Below are 23875 nucleotides of genomic sequence, written 5' to 3' on the forward strand. Positions count from 1 at the left end.
AACCCAATCTCAAAAATAAAAGTGAAGAAACTCAATCTGGCCATCCAAGAACATACATAATGAAGTTAAATGTCTTTCGAATAGAAGTCATACATACCCCATTCACACAAAAAAGTGGTAATAGCAAATGCAAACATGCGTGGAAAAACTCAGTTTCTTCAAGTTTATCCTTCTCTGATGGCTTACTATGCCAGGGAAATGAACGCCCATTCTTGAGATGTGTCAGCAGAGAACAAACTTTGGTTGTTTGGAACAAAATGGAGAGCATTCCAAGGACAAGCTCAGTAACAGACTGGATTGGTTGTCCAAGGTCTATGCTGGGTAGACTCCAAGAGGCTTACTACCAGAAAGGTGGTCATCAGATTAGGGTTTTCTTGCTCAAAGCAACACAATAAATAGGAATGAAAAGAAAAATAATTAGTCTTACTTGGTTCCTTTTCCACTTATTCAATAAATGGAGCAAGAATAGTAGGAAGATGAAATATGATCTCTTTTGTTTGGCATTCAAAGCTCTTCCTGACCTGGTCCTTCCCTGTCTTTCCAGTTTTCTCGCAATTCCTCCCCTCCACACATTTTATGGTTCAGCCAGACTGATCCTCACATTCCCATCCCCTATTCCCATGACTTTGCTCCAGATGTCTTCAACGCATGGAAATGATCTCCCCTCCACCTCTACTCTGTAAACTTTGAGATTTGACCTTAAGCCTTCTGCAGGAGGCTTTTCCCACTGCCTTCCCCTCATTGTGCCTTCTCTTCCATGATTACCTTCCATCTACTATGTTTCTACCTTGTATGTTTTGCATATACAAAAATATAAAAATAACATTTATTTAGGTATTGTCTCCCCATTTGAATGAAAGCTCTTTGAGGGCAGGGAAAGATTTTCTTTTATTTTTCTTTATATCTCTAGTACCTAGCACATAGTAGATGTTTAATATGTGTTTTTTGAGTGATTAAGAATCATATAGGGTTTTTTTTTTTTTGGTGAGGCAATTGGGGTTAAGTGACTTGCCCAGAGTCATACAGCTAGTAAGTGTCAAGTGTCTGAGGCTGGATTTGGACTCAGGTCCTCCTGACTCCAGGGCTGGTGCTCTATCCACTGTGCCACCTAGCTGCCCCCATACAGTTTTTAGATCATGTGCCGACATTTGATTGTTCTTATTCTGAGTATGAGGTCTTTGTCCACTTACACACGAGGTGACCTTAGATCAGGCATGACCCCTGACTATGCCAGATGGTTTTGGGATCATAGGATTATACCTATAGAGCTCGAAGAGACCTCAGATGCTGTCTAGCCAATTTCCCCTTATTTTACAGATGAGGAACTGGAGGCTCAGAGAGGGTCAGAGACTTGTTCAGAATTACACAGTTAGTAAGACTTCGAGCGAGGTCCCCTGATGCCAAATCCAGCCTTCTGCCTCCACACAGATGCCTTGATCACTGGTTGCAGTTTGCTTGTGTCTGTTGCAGAGAATTGAGAAAGATTCTCTGAAGGACTTGAAAAACGGACCCAAAGTCAACATTAACTTTGTTAGTTGGTGATTTCAATAAGAAAGCGGGCATAGGGAAAGATAGCAAAAAGGATTCTGAAAAATGTGGTTTCAGGTCAAGAACTAAGAGATAAAAGATTATAGATGACTTATAAGCCATATATACACCACTACAGCATGACTGCTTTCTTCAGGTAGTCAGCAGACCTTAGATATGGTGGGGCACTGAATGGTATAAAAAGGAAGCTGGCCATATCTCTATCTCTATCTCTATCTCTATCTCTATCTCTATCTCTATCTCTATCTCTATCTCTATCTCTATCTCTATCTCTATCTCTATCTCTGTCTCTATCTCTACATCTATCTATCTATCTATCTATCTATCTATCTATATCTATATATTTTTTTGTGGGGCAAAGAGGGTTAAAGTGACTTGCCCAGGGTTACACAGCTAGTAAGTGTCAAGTGTCTGAGGCCAGATTTGAACTCAGGTCCTCCTGAATCCAGGGCCGGTGCTTTATCCACTGTACCACCTAGCTGCCCCATGGCTATATTTTAATAGACAGGATGAGCCTAGTTGGTTTTGTAGTTGGACTTGTAAGAGTAGATATCAAAGTCACTACCAAATTAGAATCACAGAATCTCAGAGCTATAAGGGACCTCAGAGATCATCTTGTCCCATCTGTCCCTGAACAGAAATCCCTTTGCAGTATTGCCAACAAATGCTCCCTCACCCTCTGCCCTGAAGAACTCTAATGCAGGGATACCACTACCTTCCATGGCATCCCATTCCACCTTTGGACAGCTCCAATTGTTGAGAAGGTTTTCCTGCATCGAGCCTAGTTTTTCCCTCTGCAACTTTCCTATGTTCTTCCCCTCTGGAGCCAAGCAAATGGCAATTCCTCTTTCTATGCAGCAGCCCTTCAAATGCTTGAAGACAGCTATGCTGTGCTGTCCTTCTCCCACACCTCAACCTTCCTGCGTTTTCTCCTTTTTAAGCCAAGCAGTCCCATTAGGTCCTTTAAATATCCTCACCTGCCATGGTCAGTTCCCTCACCATCCTGCTTATTTTCCTTTAGGCACATAACGTTTCAATTTCCTTTCTTAATGGTATACCTCGAAAGAGGTCAAGGGACTTGCCCAAGGTTATATAGTAATAAGTGGCACAGATGAAAATTAAACCAAGTCCTCCCTTCTGAATCCAATATTCTAGGGCAGAATGCAGGGGAGAAGAGGAAGGTCACTCCCTTATTCTTTCTTAAAATGTGCCCTGAACTGAACACACTACTGCAAGCATGGTATGACCAGGAAAGAATTTAGTGTCTTGGATACTACTCTCTTAGTAAAATAGCCTACATTCACATCAGGTGTTTGGATTGTTAATCACTCTTGATTCTTAAAGAGTTTGTTGTCCGTAAACCCCCCAGAATGTCATTGAACTGTTTTCTAGTCCTCTCCCATTCTGTACTTTTCCAAGATTTTTGAACCCAAGTGAAGGACATTATATTTATTCCTATTATGTTAAATAGTTCAAGTGTTTTCTTGATACCTATGAAATATAAAAAGACCCAGGGAATGACCTTGGGCAGAATATAGAGTGTTGTCTTCTCTCTAGAGGACTGATGGAAAGACATTGTTAGGAATCATTGTAGATGGGAAGTCAGTGATGGGTTGCAATCTATATCAGTGGAGGGATTAGCCACAGAGATAAAACTTATAAATCATAAGTTCATTGGGTTATGGTGATAGGGTTGGAAGAGACTCTTGTTTTTTTTTTTTTTAGTGGGGCAATGAGGGTTAAGTGACTCGCCCAGGGTCACACAGCTAGTAAGTGTCAAGTGTCTGAGGCTGGATTTGAACTCAGGTACTCCTGAATCCAGGGCCGGTGCTTTATCCACTGTGCCACCTAGCTTCCCCCAGAAGAGACTCTTTTTAAGGCTCATCAGTCCAATATCACCCATTTACAGATGAAAAAACTCAAAGTGCTTAAGTGACTTATTTACTGTCATATAACTAGTAGTGGCTAAGCTGGGATTTGAATTCAGGGGGTTTAGCTCAAGCCTAGGATTCTCTATACTACAGCCCTCTGCCTCTCAAGATCTCTTGAAGCTTAAATTCTTGCCTACTCACCATTAGGTCACACTTCTAGTTCAGCATTCAAGCCTGGTAAGATATTTTTGGAATTCTGACCTGGCTCTCCAAAATATGTCCCATCCCTTCTGGTTTTGTCTCATTTAGAAATCTGATATACATGCCAGTTACACCTTCATTGAAATCATTGATCAAAATGTTAAGTAGTACAGGAGGGAGAAGACATTCCACAGGGGAAGGGGATAAAGTTAAGAAGACAACACTCCATATAATTGAAGGCACTCAGGCTCCACCTGTTGAAATGAGTTGTCAACTGAAAAAAGACAATGACACTAATTATTGCTATTGCATAGAGTTGTATAAATGATGCAAAGTGGTCATCATAATGAGGAAGTCAAGAGCCTGAGCCAACCAAAGCTCAATCATCTTACCCAATAGATAGACATGGCAGGCAAGTAGAACACCAGATTTGAGTCAAGTTCATTTGCAAACCATTACGGACTAGGATAACAGAAAATGAAAAGCAATGTTGCCCTCCCACCCCCCCCCCAAAAATAGATGATGAGAAAAAATTCTTCAGAGTGTTTAGACAGAGATCCAATGAAACAGGGTAGTCCTGAGGCTAAATGTAGGTGAAATGGGAAGGAGGGTCACAAATAAACACATAGTGTATTCAATCTTCTCACTTTTTTTACAGCAATCTTATTACTTGTATAAACTACCATCTTATTAGCCAGTAAGAAAGTGTGGTAGAGTGGGAAAAGCACTGGCTTTGGGATCTGGACTTGTGACCATATTCTGCCAATGATATTTACCACTTGAGTGATCTTGGCAAATTACTTCATCTATGTGGTTCTAAGCTTCCTCTTCTGCTAAATGAGCATGTTGGACTAGCTAACCTCTCTTGTTGTTGTTCAGTCATTCAGTCATGTCTGTCTCTTTGTGACCACATGGAACATACCGTCTGTGGGGTTTTCTTGGAAAAGTTACTGGAGGGGTTTGCCATTTCCTTCTCTAGATTAAGGCAAACAGAGGTTAAGTGACTTGTCCATGGTCATACAGCTAGTAAGTGTCAGAGGCCAGATCTGAACTCAGGTCTTCCTTCCTCCAGGCCCAGTACTCTATCCACTGAGCCCCCTTGTTGCCTCTAGTAGCCTCCTCCATGTCTGGATCTATGAAGCCATAAAGTATGGCAGAGGAATTTAAGATGATGAAATTAAAGAGAGCTGTTAATTGGACCAGCCATTTTGGAAAGCAATTTAGAACTATGCCTCCTGAAAATGACTAGACTATACATATAGATTTGACCCAGGGAAACCACTGCTAGGTCTATACCCAAAGAGCTCTAACAATGAGGATCAGGACCCATACATATGACATATGAACTACTAGAGTAGTTCTTTTTTTTTTAGTGAGGCAATTGGGGTTAAGTGACTTGCCCAGGGTCACACAGCTAGTAAATGTTAAATGTCTGAGGCCGGATTTGAACTCAGGTACTCATGACTCCAGGGCTGGTGCTCTATCCACTGTGCCACCTAGCTGCCCCAGTAGTTCCTTTTTTTTTAGAGGCAAAGAACTAGAAATTGAGGGGGTGTAAGGTAGCTATTGATTAGGCATGGCTAGACAAGTTATGGTATATGAAAGTAATACTATCCCACAGTAAAAAGGACAAAAAAGGGGGTGGAGCCAAGATGGCAGAGGAAAGGCTGTGACTCCTGCAAACTCTCAATAAACCCATTCACTCACTCCCAAATAATGCCATAAAACCCCACCAGAGCAGCCTAACTCACATAAGAACAGAGTGAGACTATTTTTCAGCCAAAGATGGCAATTGGGATCACCTGCTGATCAGACTGAGAGAGGAGCTTAGTATGTGATCCAGACCCAGCCAGGAACAGACCATGCCTCCAGCACCCCAGAGTCTTAAGCACCAGTGGCTTCTTCTGAGGCTTGAATTGCGGGCCAGTGAAGGGGTTCAGCAATTGGCCAGGATGAAGTGGCTAGTCTCTGCTAGAGTTGGGGCAAAGCAAACTGGTTCTGAACCAGTGGGCTGAACTGAGTGGGGGGAGCTCAGTTGGGGAGGGGAACAGGCATGCCGAGTTTCCAATCATAGAGAATCAGATTTCAATCAGACATCTGCTTCTGGCTTGAGATGAAAAGGCAAAGAAAACAGCGGACAATAGACAGTTTCTTTGGGAGAGGAGTAGACCAGAATACACCCTCTAAAGAAGATAATAACAAAGTGAAAGCTCCAACATCCAAAGCTTCCAAGAAAAATATGAATTGGTCTCAGGCCAGGGAAGCACTCAAAAGGGACTTTGAAGAGAAAGTAAGAGGAATAGAAGGAATATTTAGAGAGATGGAGGAAAGAATGGAAAGAGAAATGAGAAAAAAGTCAACAACTTGAAAAGCCAAATGGGAAAGGAGATATAACAGCTCTCTGAAGAAAATAATTGCCTAAGAATTAGAATTGAATAAATGGAAGCTAGTGACTTTATGAGAAACCAAGACACAGTAAAACAAATCCAAATGAATAAAAAAATAGAGGGCAATATGAAATATCTCCTTGGAAAAACAGCTGACCTGGAAAATAGATCCAGGAGAGATAATTTGAAAATCACTGGACTACCTGAAAACCATGTCCAAAATAAGAGTTTAGACATCATCTTCCAAGAAATTATCAGGGAAAATTTCCCTGATACTCTAGAAGAAGAAGGTAAAATAGAAATTGAAAGAATCCACCTCCTGAAAGAGATCCCAAAAGGAAAATTTCCTGGAATATTATAGCCAAATTCCAGAGATCCTAAGTCAAGGAGAAAATATTATAAGCAGCTAGAAAAAAGGAATTAAAATACTTTGGAGCTACAGTAAGGATGACACAAGATCTAGCAGCATCTACATTAAAGGACCAGAGGTCATGGAATATGATATTCTGGAGGGCAAAGGAACTGGGACTACAGTCAAAAATCACCTACCCAGGAAAACTGTGTATAATATTTCAGGGGGAAAATGGGACTTCAATAAAAAAGAGGACTTTCAGGCATTTGTGATGAAAAGACCTGAAATGAATAGAAAATTTGACTTTCAAATACAAGACCCCAGAGAAGCATAAAAAGATAAACAGGAAAAAGAAATTATGAGGGACATTAAAAGGTTAAACTGTTTACATTCTTACATGAGAAGATAATACTTCTAACTCATAAGACCTTTCTCAGTATTAGGGCAGAAAGTAATATACTTAGAGGGCACAGGTGTGAATTGAATATGAAGGAATGATATCTGTAAAGCATTTATCCTTGTTTTTTGGGGGCAATCAGGATTAGGAGGCTTATGTCTGGGCCTGGATTTGGGCTTGGGGCCTCCTGGGTCCAGGGCTGGTGCTTTGTCCACTGTGTCACATAGCTGACCTATGATGACATCTTTAAAATAAAGTTAAGGGATAAGAGAAAGGCACTGGAAGAAAGGGAAAGGGAGAGGTGGAAGGTGGTAAAGTAGCTCACATAAAAGAAACAAAAAAAAGCTTATGGAGTGGAGGGTAAGATGGGGGAAGGAGTGGGGGAGTGAGTGAGCATTACTTTCATCAGAATTGGCTCAAAGAGGGAATAACATAAACACTCAAGTGAGTATAGTAATATATTTTGCCCTGAGGGAAAGTGGGAGGGGAAGGGTCAAAGGGAAAGAGAGGTGAAGGAAGGGAGGGCAGATTGAGGGAGGGGGCAGTAAAAAGCAAAACACTTTTGAGGAGGGATAGTGTGAAAGGATATAGAAAATAAATATCAAATTGAAGGAATAGGATGGAAGTCAATACAATTAGCAACAGTAACTGTGAAAGACATGATGAGCAGGATGCTATCAAAAGGAATTATAAAAAATGCAAACCATGAACAGAGGATGAACTGATGGTGTTTGAATACAGATTGAAGTATAATTTTATTTGTTACTTCCTCTTTCTAAAGTAATTCTATTTTATTTCACAACTTGACTAATGTGAAGATGTTGGGCATAACTGCCCATGTATGTCTTATATTGAATTGCATGATTCCATAAGGAGGGGTGAGGAGGGAGGGAGGAAGAAAATTTAGAACACAAAGTTTTAAAAAATCAATGTGAAGAAATGATGATCAGGAAGATTTCAGAGAAACCTGGAAGGACTTACATGAACTGATGCTGAGTGAGATGAGCAGAACCAGGAGAATATTGTACACAGTATCAAAAACATTGTGTGTTGATCAACTGTGATAGACTTGACTCTTCTCAGCAATATGGTGGTCTAAGATAGTTCCAAAGGACTCATGATGGAAAATGCTCTCCAAATCCAGAAAAAAAAGAACTATGGAATCTAGATGCAGATTGAACTATACTATTTCTACTTTCTTTGTTTTCCTTTTTTCTGAGGTTTTTCCCTTTTGCTCTGATTCTTCTTTCACAGCATGATTAATGCAGAAATATATTTAATGTGATTGTACATGTATAACCTACATCAGCTTGCTTGCTATCTGGTGGAGGGGGAGGGAGGAGAGGGAGGGAGAAAAATGTGAAACTAGAAATCTTATAAAAACAAATGTTGAGGGGCAGCTATGTGGCACATCAAGTGCCGGCCCTGGATTCAGGAGGACCTGATTTCAAATCTGGCTTCAGATGCTTGACACTTACTAGCTGTGTGACCCTAGGTGAGTCACTTAACCCCAATTGCCTCACTGAAAAAATGTTGAAAACTATCTCTACATGTAGCTAGAAAATAATAAAATACTCTTATAAAATAAAAAAGGACAAAAAAGCTGGCTTCAGAAAAATTTAGAGATTTGTATAAACTCATAGAGAGTGAAGGGAGCAGAACCAGATGATCAGTTTATATAATGACACTAATATTGGGAAGACAAACAATTAGGAAAGATTTAAGAACTGATCAGTACCATGACCAAGTTCAATTAAGAGAATCAGTGTTGAAATGTGCTACGTACCTCCTGATGGACAAGTGATGGACTCAGATGCAGAACAAGACATAACATTCTTGGACATGACCAAGGTGGGGAATTATCTCTATTATTTTTTTGGCTTGGCCATACATATTTATTACAGAGAATTTTCCTCCAATGAAGGAGAGAAGAGAAATACTTGTTAATTGAAATAAAAATAGGATAATTTAAAAAAAGAATTTTGTTCTGGAGATGACAGTTTTAAAGGCATTCAAGGACTGACTTTCAAGACACTTTAAAAGGCATGGGCTATTCCAAATAAAAAGGTTATAGAGTACAAAAAAAAGCATGACCAGAAAGATATAAATAATTACTGACCTATAGGGATTGCTTGTTTCCCTTTGTGAAAATAGTATGTGGGTGCATTGAAGGTATCTTTGACATGATCATGAGTAAAAACTACTAGATTATTTAACAGATCATTGGTTAACCCAAATACCTCCTCCTGTATGAGGCCATTTCTGACTTTTCCAGCTGCTAATGCTTCATCCATGAAATTACATTTATTTACTTTGCGTATGTTATATATTTAACTTTCCAAATATTCATTGTCGGTGCTGGAAGAATATAAGCTCCTTGAGGGCAGGGACTTCTAAATTTTTGTTATTGTATCTCTAGTGCCTAGTATTAGGTCTGGTACATAGTAAGCATTTAATACTCACTAATTAATTGATTTATACTTCTACGACTGACTAAAAGGTATAATGATAGCTAACATAGACATACTGCTTTAAGATTTGCAAAGAGTACTTTATAAATATTATCTCATTTGATCCTCACAATCACCCTGTGAGGTGGGTGCTATTATTATCCCCATTTGAAAGTTAAGGAAACTAAGGCAAACAGAGCTTAAGTGACTCGCCCAGGGTCTCACAGCTAGTTAAGTGTCTGAGGGTCAAATGTGAACTCAGGTCTTCTTGAATTTAAGCCCAGTATTTTATCCACTGCACCCCCTGGTTACCCAAGGGAGCTCTAAAACATCACAGAGCCTTCTCATAGGATCCATGAATCTATTATCACACAAAAGAGATTGGCTTAAGCATCCAGAGTGGGAACACGGTGGAGATGAAGAATGCCTATTGCCTAGACTCTGACACATGAGTGGCTGGGCAGTTTATTAAGTCAGGCCTTCCATCATGCTTTGCCTCTGCATGCTCAGAATTAAGTAGGAGGAAAAGATTGGCTGAGATTGACTTGGGAAATGATTTTGTCCCTTCAGTGATTGCTGCCACCAAAGCTCATGTCCATCACCAAAGTTCCCAAATGCTTCAGTATGTCTGTGAATCATGGAACGTCACACCTTGGAAGAATCAAATCTATCAGCAAGGGAAAGGATACTGGCATGGCTCATGGCAGGCACTGCAGGGCTGTGAAGATACAGTGATGAGGAAGATACAAAGCAAAGATGAACAAGGCTTAGTTCTCACTGTCCTTAGGGAGCTTCTGATGTAACAGAAGAGATGAAACAACAGTAATGCAAAGACAGAAAAGATAGATGATAGATATGCAAGAGAAGGTTAAACACAGGATTAGGAGAATTTTGAGGAAGGAAAGATCATTTGTAACACTCTCTCAGGAAGGATTTCATCCGAGCCATTTTTACATTGCAATTTTAAGCCAATGGATGAGCTTTCCCAAGAGCATCCCAGGAGAGTGTTTTGGGAGGGTGACAAAGATTGTGAAGGGTTGGAGGTCCTACTATATGAAGACAAGTTGAAAGAACTGGTGATGTTTAACATGGAAAAGGCAGTGGGGGAAGGAAGGTGCCAGCTGTTCCCAACTATTTGAAGGGCTGTCTGTCATGCAGAAGAGGGTTGACATTTGTTTGACTTGACTCCAGAGAATAGAATTAGGAGTGATGGGGATATGAGAGGCTGAGAAGCAGAACTTAGGTCAATGTAAAGAAACACTTTCAAAACAAGTGAAATGGTCAAAAAGCAGAATGGGCATCCTCACTGACTTTCATTGGAAAGCTTCAGGCAAGGTTTGGATGAACAATAGTCGTGGCCGGGTGTGGAGGGGATTCTTGCTCGTATGGGTTGGACTAGATGCCTCTGAAGTCTCTTCTGATTCAGAGATTCTGTGTGATTCTTTGCATCTGCATCACAAGCCTAAACTCTCACACGGCATGAAAATATTTACCTTAGTATAAGCAATCTGAAGTATCAGCAAGAATCGAGGGTTTTCTTACTTTCTCTCTTCGACCTTGTTCCTCCTTCCCTCCCTCCCTACTCTCTTCCTTTGTCCTTCCTGCACATACCACATAGGCTTATGAATAAGGCTAGGCTTGCAATAGTTAGTGAACATGACCTTAAGTGCAGGGGTGACTGTGTGGGTGGGAGGCATATGAAATTCCAGATGGAAGTAATGGGACAGAGAATAAGATCCAAGTACCATCTGCCACAGAAACCATAATATCAACACAAGACCAGGAAGCCTCAGGTTACGTGGAAGAAGAGTGAAGAAATCTCAAGCCAAAAAATGAGTAGAAATGGAAATAGCATCTAAGAAAGAGAATGGGGTCAGGTCTGTGGACCTTCCTCAAATAGCAAAGGAACTAGAAGCAGAGTTGTGGCCAGAAGAGACCCTAGGGATCACAGGATCAGAGAATTTCAGGGTTGGAAGGAAGCTCAGCAGCCTCTAATCCTATTCATACACAAAATGTATTTTTGGTACAATATAACTGACAAGGAGCCCCCAGCCTCTGCTCGAAGACCTCAGAAGAAGAAAAGCTCACCACCTCTCATGGCAGGCCATTCTGCTGTGGGACAGCTCTCATTGCTGGTGAAGTTTTCCTGACAAAAGTCTGACTTACTCCTGTTTCTGCCCTCTGGGGCTGAACAGAATAATTTTCATAAATGTCTTTCCATGAATCCCCCATAGAAGTTCCCCTCATGATGCTGGTAGCCATTCCAAGTTTGTGGAGAGCAGTGTGACATTTGGGCTGTCCATCCCTCACTCCCCCCACATGCCCTGCTCAGATTCTTGTCCAGCCCTCCATTTCTAGGGAGCCATTTTTTCTACTTCTCATATAGAAGCCATTGTGGGTATCATCTAGGAGATGACTTACAGTCACAATGTATCTTCAGGATGCCTCCTCTTCTATCTCTTCTGAGATTGTGGTCTTCCATGATTTGTAGCTTCATGGCTTCCCATTGGGCAACACAGCTATGGGTGAGATAAACATCCCTGAAAGGGAGTCACTTGGGATCATAGCAAGTATTGTGAAGTCTCCCAAATGCAAGATCAAGATGAGTTCCTTTTTCTAGGATGGATCCATGATGTTGTTGATGTTGGGCCACTTCAGTCATGTTTACATTTGGGGTCTTCTTGGCAAAGATGCTGGAGTGGTTTGACATTTCCTTCTCCAGTTCATTTTACAGCTGAGGAAACTGAGGCAAGCTGGCTTAAGTGGGTTGCCCAGGGTCACACAGCTAGTAAGCATCTGAGGCTGAATTTGAATTTATGGAAGATGAGTCCTCTTGACTCCAGGCCCAGCACTCTATTGATTACATCCCCTAGCTGTCTTAAGATACAATTGGATATTGTGTGTATGTGTGTATTGTGTATATGTGAGTATGTGTGTCTTTGTGTATGTGTGTGTATTGTATATGTGTATGTGTGTGTACTGTATATGTGTATGTGTGTTGTATATTGTGTATGTGTGTGTAATATCATAAATAATCATAATGATTACCTACAGAGCAGTTAAGTACAAGCTTTTTGGAGGGAGTCCACTAGCATTCTGGGAGGAAAATCAGGAAGGCTTCATTGTCTTTCGGGACAAGATGGCAACTGAGCTACATCTTAAAGGGAGAGGGATTTTGAGACCAGTAGCTCTCCAAAGTTATGGGGAGGCATAATTTGACTTAACATAAAGAAAAAGTTCCTAACAATTAGAGCCATCAACAATTAGAATGTGCTATGCCTTTGGATTCCCAGGCACTGGAGGTATTCAAATGGAAGTTGGCGGACCATTTGTTAAGGATGGTTTTTTTGAGGGGGGTGAAAAGAGGGGATTCATGCTCTGGGTCTGGGCTGTATACCCCAGACTTTAAGATCTCTTCAAATTCTGAGTCGATAACCCACACTGATGGGTTTAGGTCAATTAGGTCATAGGATGATTTATTGCTCAAGATGAACTGGTTTCTTTTTAGTAAATCTGAGATCCCCTCAACTTAGGGATTTTGCAACGACTTGTCAGAGTCTGCAGCAGGCTCGTCTTTCATACATCCTCTCCCAGGAAGGGTCTGTCGATTTCCCTGCCCTGTTTTTCCTCAGATGCTGACACAGAACCCTGGAGGGCTCACCAGCATGAACATCAGCCTCTCAAACCCTGCTCTAATAATAGGCCTCAGCAGAGGCAGGAGGTTGGTCCCCATGGAGGTGCTATTGGGTCTGGACTCATTTCTATGCTCTACAATCAACCAAGAAAAGATTGTATGTCGTCCCAGTCAACAAAGGATGAGGAATACACAGTGCCCTGAAGCTGACTTTGCATATGCATTATTTTATTTGGCCCAAGACCAGAATATTATAGTTTGCTTCTTTCCAAAACAAATAAGATTCAAATGCAGCACAACTGCAGCCCTCATTTCTTGAAAGCATGGGAGAGGGCCAAATTCCATTCTTTCTAATTTCTTCGTTCTATTGCAATCTGTTTGTCTATCACCTTCCTATCTATCAAATGAGATATTTGTAAAGGGCTTAGCACAATGCCTGGCACATAGTTGGCACTTAGGAAATGCTTATTTCCTTCCTATCTCTTGGTAAAAGAGTGTGGAATGGTGGCCAGAGAGCCTCCATCACAAGTAAGGAAGATAATAACAAGGATGGCTAGCAATCATATAGCACTTTGAGGTCTGCTCCTCACAACAGTCTTGTGAGGTAGGTGCTATCTCCATTTTACACATGAGGAAACTGAGGCTGACAGAGGTTGGGACTTGCCCAGGGTCACAGAGATAGTAAAGGATAGTTAAGGCAGGATTCAAATGCAGGTCGGCCCAACTCCAAGTGCGAATCTCTATCCACTCTGATCGCTTGGACACTGAGTGGGCACCGACTATGTGGTCCCTGACCTTGTGGGGTTCCCAGTCTAATGTCATGTGTGTGTATGTAAGAATATATATGCATACATATATGTACATATACATATGCAAAGAAAGATAGGAAACACAAGATAAAAGAGGGAAAAAGGAGAGGAGGAAATGAAAAGAGAATGAAGGTAGTGATTTATAGTGTAGCTTTAGAGAGTATAAATGTGGGTTTATAAGGTCAGAGCTTCCTTTTAAGCACCATGCCTGTGATTTGAACAGCTGGTGCCAAATGAGAACGATGCATCTTGTCTTGGGTGTGACTGTCACCAAATGGGTTAGACCTTTTCTCCAGTCATGGAGAACAAAGAACGTAGATTAGTGCATATAAGCCAGCTAAGCATGCTTTTTCCCTACAAAAATATCAATATCAAAGTGTTATAAATTAAAAATCTTACTAAGCACACAATTATGTATAGTAGAAACACTATGGTGTGATGGAAAGAAATGCATATGTTAGACATAGTCTGGTATCTTGAAAAAGAAACAACTCTAAACAACAATTAATTATCCACCACTATTAATAACACCTTAGCTTTTCTTCGAGGACTTCAACTTTCACTTACTCAGGCTCCAGGGGCCAAAAAATTCTCCCACACAGCTCTCTTTCCTTTGAGTGCTTCACAGTTTCTTTGGCCATTGCCAATGTCTTGTCCTAAATCTATTATTGAATCTTGCGATACCCCAGAAACTGAAATTCCTTCACCTTCTTCATATGAGAACTGATTTCTTTCCCACCTAGCCCAATTTTTATTCAGAAGAGGAGAGATTTTAGAGGCAGCCTGTAGTTTTTGAAACAAGAGCATTCCTGGCTTCTTTCAGTCCTCATATTTGAAATCACTTTTCAGTTACTTACACATACACGAAGCAGGATTCCCACCAGCATAGCTCCATTTTTTTCTAGCTTGTTTTTACTTTAGAAATAAACTACTTTGGGGGCAGCTAGGTGGCGCAGTGGATAAAGCACTAGCCCTGGATTCAGGAGTACCTGAGTTCAAATCTGGCCTCAGACACTTGACGCTTACTAGCTGTGTGACCCTGGGAAAGTCACTTAACCCCCATTGCCCTGCCTCCCCCCCAAAGAAATAAACTACTTTCCCAAAGGGCAATAATCTTTCTTCTTCTCCTTTGAACACTTTAAAACAGTTATCTGGATGGAATATGGAAGCAATGTGGAATAACAATAGACATAGCACCTGTTCCCCCTTCCCCCAGAAGCTCCCAGTCTAATGTGATTGGGTTGTGTCAAGTGACTTGCCCTGACACAGCTACAGTAAGTGGGGATCAGAAGCTGTACTGTCAGGAGGCACAAGACATGTGGAAGCATCTTTTTGTTCCAAAGCCTTTATTATTGTTATTATTTTTACTTGAAAGTCATATTTCAAGACATAAGCATATGGTTCCTCATTCTTGCAGGTGATAGAACTTAGAGATAGAAGGATTCATCTTAGCTAAGTCACAGTGTCCTCTGTGCTGTTGTCCATCTCTCCATCCCCAAACTCTGCTCACCTTTTTCTGCCTCAAGTGACCAACTTGTATAGTTATAGCTCTGTTAATACCATGGAATATCTGTTCAAGTCTCAGAGAAGCAACAGCAAGTTCTGGACCATGTGACTACAATACAAATTGAAGTCAAAGTATTTGAGCACCCTGGAATGCCTCATCAGTAGGGGGCAGTGATGCTTTAGAAATGTCATCCCCTTTGGCTTACACAGAGTATAATTTATGTTATCCGGTCCTTAGCACAGAGCCTGGTAAACAGCAGGCACTTAATGTTTATTGAGTCTATTCACTATTATCTAATCTAACCCTCACCACAGCAAAGCAAATATTTTATACCTCCCCAATTGAGTTCATTCTTTATAATGGGTATTCCAAAACTTCTGGTTTCTCCTCAAATCACCTGTAACACCCTCTCCTCTTATCCTTTCAGCTGTGGACCTTTCACCAAAAAAAAAAAAAAAGACCATTTACCCATCTCCCCAGTCCCCCTTTCCCTTAATTTCTTACCTCTCAGGCACCATCCTTTAGTATTTCTTGCACTCTAATGGCCCTTCTCCTTGTCAAGGTAAACCACTTTTCATGAGTCCCTGAACCGAGTTCTTTTTAATCCTTTCTAGCAATTTGATTCCATTATCACCTCTACTCTGTCTTAAATCTTTAGTCTTTCCCTATCTACGGGACCTTCTCTGCTCATTACAAACATCACAATGTCTCTCCCCCCTCCTTAAAACTCATTTCTTTCTGACCATCCCTGCTACCTATTGGCCCACATTTCTCCTCTTTGTGGCCAAACTCTCTGAGAAAGCTGCTTACAATGGGTGCCTCTGCTAACTTATCATCTTACTCTCCTCTAAACCCTCTGGAACTTGGCTTCTGACCTCATCATTCCACCCCTACTGCTCTCCCCAAACCTACCAGTGATCTTGGTGGCCTTTTCTCCACCATCATCTTTCTGGATCTCTCAGCAGTTTGCTGAGTATCTTCTTTTGAATATTTTTTTCTTTCTAGCTTTTCTTGACACTGCTTCTTCTCCTAATTCAATTTTTGTTTGACTGTCCTCAATTTCCTTTGCTATTTCTTCATCTCTATCATACTCAAATCCCAGATACTCCCCAAGGCTCTGTCCTGCTGCTCCCCTCCCCACCCTCATTCTCCACTCCCTCTATTCTATTTCAGTTAGTTATCTCATCAGCTCCCATGGGTTCATCTATCATGCCTATATGGATGACTTCCAGGTCTACTGGCTCTAAATGCAATTCTAGTCTCCCCACCTGAGCTATAGTCACAATTTCCCATCTACTTCTTGGACATCATGATGTACAATATGCATCAGTAGGTACTTCAAATTTAACATGTATTAAACAGAACACATAACTATTTCTCCGAAGCTCTCTCCTATTTTGAACTTTTCTCTGACTGCCAATGGCACTGTCAGCCTCCCTATCACCTGTGCTTGCAACCTCAGTGTCATTCCTGACCCTGCACTTTCTTTTACTCTATGAGGCCAATTCATTGCCCAATCTCATCATTTCTACCTTCACAATCTCTCTCTTCTTTCTACTCATACAACCACAACCACATTTCAGGCTCTGATCACCTCTTCTTGGATTAGTATGATAGTCTTCTACTTGGTCTTCTTGCTTCAAGTCTCTACCCATGTCAATCTATTCTTTATTAAGGTGAGTTTTCTAAAGCATGGGTTTGCCCATGTTACTCCCCCACACAATGAACTCTAGTGCTTCTCTATATGCACCAAAATCACATATAAAGTCCTCTGTTTGGTGTTTAAAGCTCTTCTATAACCTGCCCCTTTCCTACCTTTCCAGTCTTTTTACTTTGGCTCCCCTTCACAAACCCTAGAATTCAGTCAGTGTGGTTCTTCCAACACAATACTCCATCTCCCATACTCTGTTCTCTTACATCTTCCTCTTAGCTTCCCTGGCCTCCTTTAAGACTCAGCTCAAATTCTACCTTCTGCAGCAGGTCTTTCCAGCTCCCCTTCCAACATCTGCTCATGCTTTCCCCTTTCAAATCATCTTTGTCTTCTCTGCATTTTTCTTGTATGTACATGTTTCCTCTCCCATCAGAAGGAGAAATCCATAAAGTCAAGGCTAGTTTTTGCCTTTCTTTGTATCTCCAAGGCTTAGCAAAATGCCTGGCCCATGGTTAGCATTGAATAAGTCAACTAATCTACCCAGCCACAAGTAATTGATGCCCTGTCAATTATTAGTAGGGACCAGAAATTGCCAATAAAAGAAATAGAGAAATGTAGTTCTTGTAACTGTGGATAGTACCCCACCCACTTATCCTTGCTGATGGGCTAGGAGAAAAAAAAGTTCATGGAGTTTCCTAAAAGGTCATCTCCTTCTGTTTTCTGGTTTAGCAGTACATTGGAGACAAATTCCAGAGAACTGGTGTCTGTCAGGGTACCCTCCTATCTCTGTGACCCCTAGCTAAGGTTAAGGACCACGACCACCCGGTACATTTTCCTGGGACTTTTGCCTGGCTAATGAATCTTTTAATGGCTTTCAAAATTTCACCATTCTTTCCATACTTAGAGTCATTTCCTAGGGTATTGGGAATTAAGGTGATCATCCTGAGTTCATTTTTTGGGGGGAGGGTTCCATAGTGGATGGTGGCCAATGAACTAGGGGCAGCAAGCAGAGGAAACAAGAAAAGGTGATAGCAAAAGTGACCTCAGCATCCTCTACAGACAGTGGGCCCAGAATACCCCACTCTATCATCAGCACCTATACCCACTCACACATCTATAACTCTTCCACGTTCATAAAAGGCTTTCCTCACAACAACCCTGTGAAGTCAGTATCATGTATATTATAATTTCTGCTTTATAGATGGGGAAACTGAAGTTCAGAGAGGCATAGCTAGGAAGTGGGAGAGACAGGTCTACCGCACCAAGGCATCCTTTGCCTTTCCCTACACTCTTCTGGCTTCGTGTTGTCTTGGTGTGCCTTCAAACTGGCTCTTCTGTGCATTTCCCCCTGACTCCATCTGGATAAAATGTTCTTGGTGGAAGGCAGGGGGAGACACAGGAAACATAATATGATCTGCCTGGCTTTCTTCTCCCCAAGACAGAGTCAAGGTCACACACTTACCAAAGCAGGATCCATGCCCCAGATGTTAAATAAAAAGCCATTTATTGGTAAGATTTCTGCTGGTCCTAGAAGAGTGCCTTTCAGGAACATGGGGTCATCCATGCATGAGAAAGGGGCTTCTGGTATTAACCACAATCAGAAGGCCAGAACTTTTATTTAAAACCAATTTCTAAAAATGAGCTAATAAAATTCAGGTGACATGGAGATCTAGTTGTCTGTCTGTCAAGGTGTCTGTCTCTTGTGTGGTTGTGAGCATCAAATAAGATAATATTTGTAAAGGGCTTAGCAGAGTGCACAAAGTAGGGACTTACATACTTGTTTCTATTCCTTCCCCCCAGCCCATCTTTGTCTGTCCATCCATGCATCCATCCAATCTCTCTATCTCCCTACCTATTTGTTTATATATCTACAATTTATGTATCTATTTGTCTAACTGCCTATATATTTATCTTTCTACCTACCTATTTGTATATTTATCTGTTCATCCATCCATCCATCTATCCATCCATCCATGAATCCATCCATCCATCCATCTCCCTCTCTACCTACCCATTTGTCTGTCTGTCTACCTGTCTGTCTGTCTACCTACCTACCAATTTGTCTATATATCTATCAATCTATCTATTTGTCTATCTGACTATATATTTATTTTTCTACCTACCTATTTGTATATCTATTTATCTGTCTATCTGCCTACCCATTCTTCTACCCCTTTGAACTGTCTGTCTCTCTCTATCAATCATCATATATCTATTTAATCATCTATCTACCTAGACTTAAGAACTGTCCAGAGCTCTGAGAGGTTCCCTGCGTATGGCCACACAGCATTTTGTGTTAGAGACAAGACATGACCCCAGGTATTCTGGGTCCCAAGCCCAGTTCTCTAACCACTATTGCTGCCTCTTCTCCCCTTCATAGAGGATATTTGGTCAAACATTTATAGAAGGTAATACTTTGATTACTATGCAATTTCCTCTCCTTTTCCCTTTCCCTTTTCCTCTTTCTCCCTACAAATAGTGAAGTTATAAATTACTCCCTAAATTTTGTACACAGTCTTGAGTTTCCTAAAATGGTACAAGGGTACTGGTAGAGTCATTCATTGTATTGAAGTTATTCCAAAGGTTAACTTAGCGAGCCACAGATACAAAATCACACAGATATCATTTTATCATTAATATGATCTCAAAGAAGCATCCCAGATCATGGCCATAAATAATGTTCAACTATAACAAGTAATCTTTCTGAAATACAAGCAATCTACAACCATGTGAAATCCTCTTACAAAAGCAAAACATGTTTTTGCACCTGATACATCACCTTTATAATCAATGAATTGAAGAAAAGTTTAGAAAGAGCCCTGGTTGACAGAGTTAAGTTCCTTGGCCAAAAAATGCCAAAAGTGGTTTATTGTCTTTTTTCCCTAGAATTTTCTGTAATTTAAAGACCACAATTAATTGCTTTACTGAGAAAAGCTCAAGAATATTATTGGTTTTTTGATTTTTAATATGAGAAATTGAAGGTCATATACAAGTCAAATTTAAGAAATTCTAATCAAACTTTTCATCTTTTCTAAGTAGCCATAGCATTTTCATTTGAGAAAGTGAGACTAGATTGGTTTGTTTGTTTTTGAAGGAATCTCTGGGATTTCAAAATGGAGAGGGGGAGAAAAAGGTCAAGGGTGGGGATGAGAGAGCAAATTGGAGTTTGGTATGCTATGTACTACTTACCTTCAAAAGTCAAATAAAACTTTCCTCTGTCAAACCAAACGAGGGAAGGCTGGTCATTCTCTGTATGGTCAGGAGTTGAAGCGGGATGGGAAAGGTTAAGGAGAGGGAGAGAGAAGGACACAGTGTGAGTCACAGAGCAGCTCATTATTCTAATTATTGGGTAGGTTGGGTGAAGGAACTGCATGGCATTAACGTGCAGGAAAACAGGCCCTGGAAATTCCCATTGCCTTGAGAATTAGAGGAGCAGAAAGCAAAAAGCAAAGCTATGGAAGATTGGAAGGAGGGATGGGGGAGTGGTTGGCTGCTTGACACCGGATTACTGGTATGCATGGAGCAGGAGGGGGCATCCTGGACATGCAAGCTGTATTAGCATATTTTAACTGCATTAGTATTGGCAAGCCCATCCAGCAATCACCATCCCTGGTTCACCTTAAATAACATCCCCTCCTGTGTTTAACTGGTTGTAGAGAAATATCAGTGAAGAGAACAGAAATCAATTTATTTAAAAGTAGCAAAATTCTGCCTTTAAAGGACATTGAAAATGAAGGAGTGTAGGTCAAATTAACATTTGTCCGAGATGCCTTTCACCTCCCATCCCTTCTCCCTACAACATGAACACAAAATACTCTTTATGTACTTGAGGAAAAAAATCATATGAATAGCCACACAAATCCCTGCAGTTAAATTACTCCTTCCTTCCTTGGTCAATTCACAAAGCGAGAGCATCTCCCCGTTTCTCCAACCTTTTCACTGAGAAACTGCCATGCAAGATGGTGCTTTGTAATTTACAAAAGGAAAAAGAGAGATGTCGGTGGCGTTATCCCTCACTTGCAAACAGGAAAGTACAGAATGTGTCTGAGAGGCACTGGATACTCATGGAGTGGAGAGCATGTCTATGAAAGTAGGAAGCATTCGGATGACAGAATGGCTTAGGTCATTACAAACGGAGATTTCTGGGCATCTGTTGGCTGGCACCATACCTTCAGGCGTTTCACCGTGCCTTTCAAACGAAGGGAGCCTCCCATTAAAAACATCATCTTCTGACATCGGGAACCAAAGGAACATAAAGGAATGGGGGAGAAACAAAATAAAAACAAAACCAAAAAACACAAACCCAAGTGAAATCCAGTCACACACACCATATCTCAACAGAACACAAGGGAGGCTTTGCATGGAAAGACAAACACACACAAGTCATTGGGACGGTGATGGGGATCTAGGGGACCAGTCGTGAGCTGATGAGATTGACACTTAATGAGGCTGCTTCCCAGCCCACCCCCTTAAAGCTAAAGGAAACAAAAACGGGTTGGTTTCCACACCTCTGAATCTTGACAAAAGTCCATCAGCCTCATCACATACATATCATGTCAACTTTCAGAGCAGGTTGGTAAAGGGATGATTCATGAATAATTGACTTATGATGCCGGTATATTTTTCTGCTCTGTAGTAATTCCCAAGTGGTCAGACAGATGCCCATCCACAAGAACATCAGACTATATATTGACAGCTCACCAGGGTGGTCTGGCATGCAAATTCCACACCTCCACCCACAGACATATCTATATCTATATAGCTATAGGTAGCTATAGATAGATAGTTATAGATAGACAGATACATATATAGAGACAACAAAAATCTATCACAATAAAGCACATGAGTGATTTGACTGAGGCACCATGGGCTTTGTGGGAAAAGTCATGGATTTTAAGTCAGAGGACCTGGATTAGAATTACCCTCTCCACCATTCACTGGGTGGTTGTTTTACTTCTTTGGGCCTCAATTTCCCCATCAGTGAAATGAAAAAAATTGGACTAAATAATTTCTGGGGTTTATTTTGGCAGAGCAATGAGGGTTAAGTGACTTGCCCAGGGTCACACAGCTAGTAAGTGTCAAGCGTCTGCAGTCAGATTTGAACTCAGGTCCTTCTGAATCCAGGGCCGGTGCTCTATCCACTGTGCCACCTAGCTGCCCAGACTAAATCATTTCTAATAGGCCTTTCCATATTTCAGCCAATGACTGAAAGATTCCTCCCCTCCTCCTCTACACACACACACACAATTTGGTGGTGGTGGGATTTTGGGGTAGGGAACTCTAGCTTTGGAGATGCTGATACAAACTGACAAGTCATATGGTTATAGCATTGGAGAGCTCTTTGACCCTATACTCGGTTTCCTCATGGGTAAAACAAGGCTCCTGCCATCCCTTCTAGCACCAGCATTGTTTAACGATGCTACTTCCATCATAACAAATACGATTTCTCATGGTTCTGTTTGCCATAGGACTCTTCTTTGGCTTGTTTGGTCCTTGTAGCAATTACCTATTACTTTTTTCTTGATTCTTCCCATGCTGACTTGCTTCTGTTTTTTTATAATCAATCAACAAGACCAAAGGGTCCTCCAGCCCTCTATTTCCCCCACTGGAGCCCTGGCACTATTTATTAAGTGAGAAGAGTAGGGAGGGGTGGTTTTGGCTCAATCATAGACCGTGAGCACCATCTCCATCCATCACCAAGCAGCCCCAGCTGCTGATAGACATGCAATTTGACACACCAGTGTAAGAGGTGGTGATGTCAATCAAACTGAACCCCTGGTCCACCTTCAGGTGGGTGATGAATGGAAGTCGGTTTCCCAAGCTTGGTATGACCTTGCTATTTTTCTCATCTAAGTACAAAATCAATGGAAATTGGACTAGACATTGGAAAAGAAGGTGCCCCCTGCATGAACCAGAAGCCCAGCACTGGAATTATCCGGATGAAGCAGAAGAATATTCTATCAATGAAATCCTTTTCTGGAAAATCTCCTAAGCTATATCTTCTAAATACAAACATGAGGACCAAGTAAGAATCCTTAATCTGGTTAGATGGCCTTCAAATACAACAAGAAGTGACTAACTTTGGTAGGGAGATCATTTTAGGAATGCAAGTAAGGGACTTTGGGGGTTTCTATAGGGCCATTTGGGTTCTTGGGTCAATGATTCCTCAGTTGTACCAGATGGGACCCCAGTAGTTAGCACAAGGTTAATTCATCTCTGGAAATGTCCATGGAGTAGTTACTGCTTGAGTTTTGTCTGAAGGGTCACAGAATTCCCAAGTTCGAAAGAAGCCCAGAGGCCACCTGATAGACCTGAAAAAGAATTGTTCCTACAAGATACTTGACCAGTGGTCATCCAGCCTCTGCTTGAAACCTCTAGTGAAGGTCTGAGCACTCATTCCTTTCAGGGATAGTGCTCATTGTTTCCCCCCCCCCCCAACATCAAGCTTAAATCTGGGGCCACACAAAACACTGTTCTTTTACTTGGGAGCCAAGTGTCTGAGTGTAGCCTAAGTCTAAATTTCTTTGCTGCCACATCATTTTGTTTCTTTTTTTGGGGGGGGGGAGGGGAAATAGGCTTTAAGTGACTTGCCCAGGGTCACAAAGCTAGTAATTGTCAAGTGTCTGAGACTGGATTTGAACTCAGGTCCTCCTGAATCCAGGGCTGGTGTTTTATCCACTGTGCCACCTAGCTGCCCGTTATATAATTTTCTTGACATCCAATTTATAGTCAAATGTAGACAATTTTCCATCCATAACAGAAAGCTAAAGACAGCTATCAGATCCCACCCAAGTCTTCTCTCCTGCCACATAAGTGTGCCCAGTTCTTTTAACCAACTCATAGAGTATGGACTCAACACCCCTTTATCATCTTTCAACATGCTCATTGCTTTCCTTTTGGTAATTAAAAAAATATCTGGCACTTCCATAACTTTACAGTTTGTAAAAATACTTTATACAAATATCTCATTTTCTTCTCACAACAATCCTGGAAGGTAGGTGCTATTATTATCCTCAGTTTATAGATGACGAAACTGAGACAGACAGAGGTTAAGTGACTTGCCCAGGG

At 41.2% G+C, this 23875-nt stretch overlaps 1 protein-coding gene across 15 annotated transcripts in view; it reads right to left on the bottom strand.

Annotated features, from left to right (window-relative positions):
• SGIP1 (SH3GL interacting endocytic adaptor 1) overlaps positions 1-23875 on the bottom strand; it is a 236040-nt gene that overhangs the window by 25255 nt on the left and 186910 nt on the right. For 7 of the 15 annotated variants that reach the window (XM_043963548.1, XM_043963549.1, XM_043963560.1 and 4 more), the window contains 2 exons: positions 20977-21036; positions 19997-20056 (listed from right to left, as the gene is read on the bottom strand). The exons of 4 other annotated variants lie outside the window; for them this stretch is intronic. In XM_043963548.1, the coding sequence (XP_043819483.1) occupies positions 19997-20056; positions 20977-21036 (120 nt within the window). The remainder of the gene's footprint in view (positions 1-19996; positions 20057-20976; positions 21037-23875) is intronic. 4 more of the 15 variants (XM_043963563.1, XM_043963559.1, XM_043963558.1 and 1 more) reach the window with 1 other exon arrangement.

The sequence above is a fragment of the Dromiciops gliroides genome, chromosome 4 (assembly GCF_019393635.1).
Source record: "Dromiciops gliroides isolate mDroGli1 chromosome 4, mDroGli1.pri, whole genome shotgun sequence".
In the NCBI taxonomy this organism is placed as follows: domain Eukaryota; kingdom Metazoa; phylum Chordata; class Mammalia; order Microbiotheria; family Microbiotheriidae; genus Dromiciops; species Dromiciops gliroides.